The sequence below is a fragment of the Kryptolebias marmoratus genome, linkage group LG12 (assembly GCF_001649575.2).
Source record: "Kryptolebias marmoratus isolate JLee-2015 linkage group LG12, ASM164957v2, whole genome shotgun sequence".
Taxonomy (NCBI): Eukaryota; Metazoa; Chordata; class Actinopteri; order Cyprinodontiformes; family Rivulidae; genus Kryptolebias; species Kryptolebias marmoratus.
Window position 1 is genome coordinate 18,097,753 of NC_051441.1, and position 3,217 is coordinate 18,100,969.

The 3,217-nt window shown below is 43.2% G+C and overlaps 1 protein-coding gene across 2 annotated transcripts in view; it reads left to right on the top strand.

Moving 5' to 3' along the window:
* LOC108236252 (hook microtubule-tethering protein 2) overlaps nucleotides 1–3,217 on the top strand; it is a 17,497-nt gene that overhangs the window by 10,434 nt on the left and 3,846 nt on the right. For both annotated transcript variants that reach the window (XM_017416796.3, XM_017416797.3), the window contains exons 13-15: nucleotides 53–140; nucleotides 1,807–1,870; nucleotides 2,178–2,315. In XM_017416796.3, the coding sequence (XP_017272285.1) occupies nucleotides 53–140; nucleotides 1,807–1,870; nucleotides 2,178–2,315 (290 nt within the window). The remainder of the gene's footprint in view (nucleotides 1–52; nucleotides 141–1,806; nucleotides 1,871–2,177; nucleotides 2,316–3,217) is intronic.

Consider the following 3,217-nt stretch of genomic DNA (forward strand, 5'->3'; position numbering starts at 1 on the left):
GGGGGGGGGGGGGGATTTTCTGAAAATCTTGTGACTGTGGTTTACTCTGCAGCGCCTGATGACAGAAAGGGACACCCTTCGGGAGGCTAACGATGAGCTGAGGTGTGCACAGATCCAGCAGGGGAGTCTGAGTGGAACAGGTGAGAAACATGCTCAAATAAGGAAAAACAACAATGAACCTCTTGTTTAAGATGTGTTAACTTTTTTTTATGCCGAAAGAAAACTTGCTGATTCTTATTTGCGAGCCACATGTTGCTGTAAAACATATTTTGCAAAAGTTAAGCGGTGAATGACAAACTTGTAACACTATTGAGTTTAGTGAGCTAATGTGGTCTAGATGAAGCTCCCCCCCCCATCCCTCTTCTTTCAACAACAACAAAGCTTCACACACGCTCTTGTGCTTATTCATGCTCGCCAAAGAACAATTTGTTTGTTAGTAATAAACTCCAGATGTTTTTCTTTTTCCAGAAAAACAACTAAATAACCTTTTTAGTAGCCTTTTTTTAATCTGTCATTCCTCTGTCCAGAGATGGTGTCAGTATGTTTGGAGCAGCTGATCAGAGGTTTTCTTTAATTGTATCAAACAGCTGAAGACTCCTGCGTTTTTTGCGGCGCTGCTACTGATGAAGCCTGAACCTGTGGTCGGGTGTTCGAGTCCAACAGCTCGTCTTTTGATGATCCAAAACCTTTTCTCATTGTTCTCCCTAATGGTGTTCTGCTAAACCTCTCATGAACCACTGGACAAAGTTTAATGAAACTCTCAAAGTAATCCTTGGACGCACATCTGCAATGGAGTCAACCCAATTTAAGATGGCCACCACAGCCCACTGATTTTTTCGGAAACGCAAAAAATGGCTGTAACAGTCAATTTTAGATGGAGTTATAATGTGGTGTGGTAGCTGAGAGTCATCATCAACACATGCTGGGAGAAAGCATCTAATTATATTCATCTTATTGCTCATAATGTCGTTTAGAAGGTTGGACTGAAACTCCTTTAACAACTCATTATAAGATGAACTTATCTTAAAACTTTGGTATGAAAGGCAGCAGGCGATAGGCTTTTAATTTGTCATCTCGTGTCATGTGGAGTGGCTTTGTGGGGCACATCAGGTGATGTGGAGCATCTTTATGTTTGGATGATGGGATGAGCACACAGCTTGTATTGCTTGCTGCACTATTACCACCTTTTCTTTCTTTTTCTCACTTTATTACAGCTTTTCTGTAACTGTTATAGATTAGTTTGGCCCCCTTTGCACTTTGGCCGATCATTAAACCAGTTCTCTTTCAGCTGAGTGACTAAATGTAGTAATCACTACAGTACGTTCACTAAAGGTGATCAAAGTATAAAGGGTCACTCAGTTTTTAAGTGTATGTTAATTCGATTCTGTATCTGTGTTGGTTTCAAATCTAAATGGTGAAGTCGGGAAAGAATCCTAAAAGGGTAAAAGCAAAACAACTGAACTTCTTTTCTTAAGAGCCGGGGAGCTTTTTCAATTCAAAACCGGAGAGTGTGGAGTCTAGAAGAAATGGCATTTTATTCGAAAGCTGCATCAGTCCAAGTTGTTGTTTTTCTAACTCTATAAATACACAACCACTTGTTAGGGGGAAAAAAACTGAGTAACTGTAGAATGTGATGAGATTAAATGTTTGTCTCGTCTTTTAAGAAATAATTTTAGTGTGTTTGCATATGTACAACATGTTAAATCTTTGTCCTCCAGGTTGGGAAGCCCTGGTCTGGGCCAATGTGAAAAGTGAAGCTGGACTGTAACAAAGTGAGCGGTGTTGTCTCTCGTTTCCTCCCTGCAGATTTGGGTGACAGTGGCGTTGCAGTGGGAAACCTTGCCGCAGAGATTATGCCTACTGAGCTCAAGTACGTCCAATTCCTTCAGCCGTATCTGTGTTCGAGCCAAGATGTGTAGAGAAATATGTGTGTATACGCAGCAAATCATTTATTGGCGTAACTATTGTTGACCTACTGCTGACGCCGTGACGAATGTTTATTTTAGAAGCTGAATGTGCAGCTGGCCAGGGAGCCGGTGACACATGGCACATTTGGCCTGGGCGTTGTCAGATTTAAAAAAATGCGGTCGTCTAAACGGACTCTTTGTCCCTATCAATCTCCGATCTAGTATTTACCTCCCTTTCTTTTTCTTGTCATGGTCTCTTTTTATCGTCAGGGAGACGGTGGTGCGACTGCAAAGTGAAAACAAGATGTTATGTGCTCAGGAGGAGACCTACAGACAGAAACTCGTCGAGGTTCAAACTGAACTGGAAGAGGCTCAGCGCAGCAAGAACACGCTTGAAACTCAGAACAGGTAGGTGTGTGCGTGCTCTCGGTTCTTGTTCAGCCGTGTTAGATAACCATCCCCCTTTGGGGCCACCATATTGTGTGTTCCTGGACATTAAGCTGGTGGTTTTGGCTGAGGGAAGGAGTGATATCTGCCTAAATGTCAACTCGCCCTCTGGACTCTGTGTTCAACAGAGCTGTGTGGGCTGGGCTGGAGGACAGACAGCAGAAAGCCAGATTGTCCCTTGACTGTGTGTGTTTACATGCCTGTGGGCATGTGGACATGTGGGTGGACTGTGTGTGTGTCCATTGCAACAGCAGGCAGAGGGTGTGGGAAGCATCCTCAGTAACAGGAGGAGAAGAGAGGAGTGGAGTGGGCATGCTCAGTTGAGCCGAGCGTTGAATGGCCAGGCTGCGCTCTCGCTTTAACTAATGAAACCTCCTTATAGGGGACGTATAAAAATCCATGTGCTGTTTTACAACCATCCTCTGCCCACTGAAACGTTACACAACGATTTAAAGGAGTTTTTCACAAGCTGACTCAATTTCCCGAGGTTTTATTTAACTGGTTGTGATAAGCTTTGGTACAACGGCATTACAGAAACGAGGCGTTCTTATATATTCTGGTTTTAAAGTTCATTTTATGGGGCAGTCAGCTTCTCCCCTCCTGTCTTCAGTGGGGTGTCTGTTTTTTAGAGACACTTTTATGAAGACAAACGGCCTTCATCTTGAAGCCGTGGTTGTCCCATCCTGGTCCTGGAGGAACACTATCCTGCATGTTTTGGTTGTTTTTTGGCTCTTTAGATGGTCTTCAGGTTCTGGATTTTTCTGTTCTGGTCTGGGAAAGTAATATTCTCGACTACACTGGATCCCTGAGTGGATAAAACAATTTGAAATACTGGAATGGAGGCCCGAAACTAAGGTTTATTT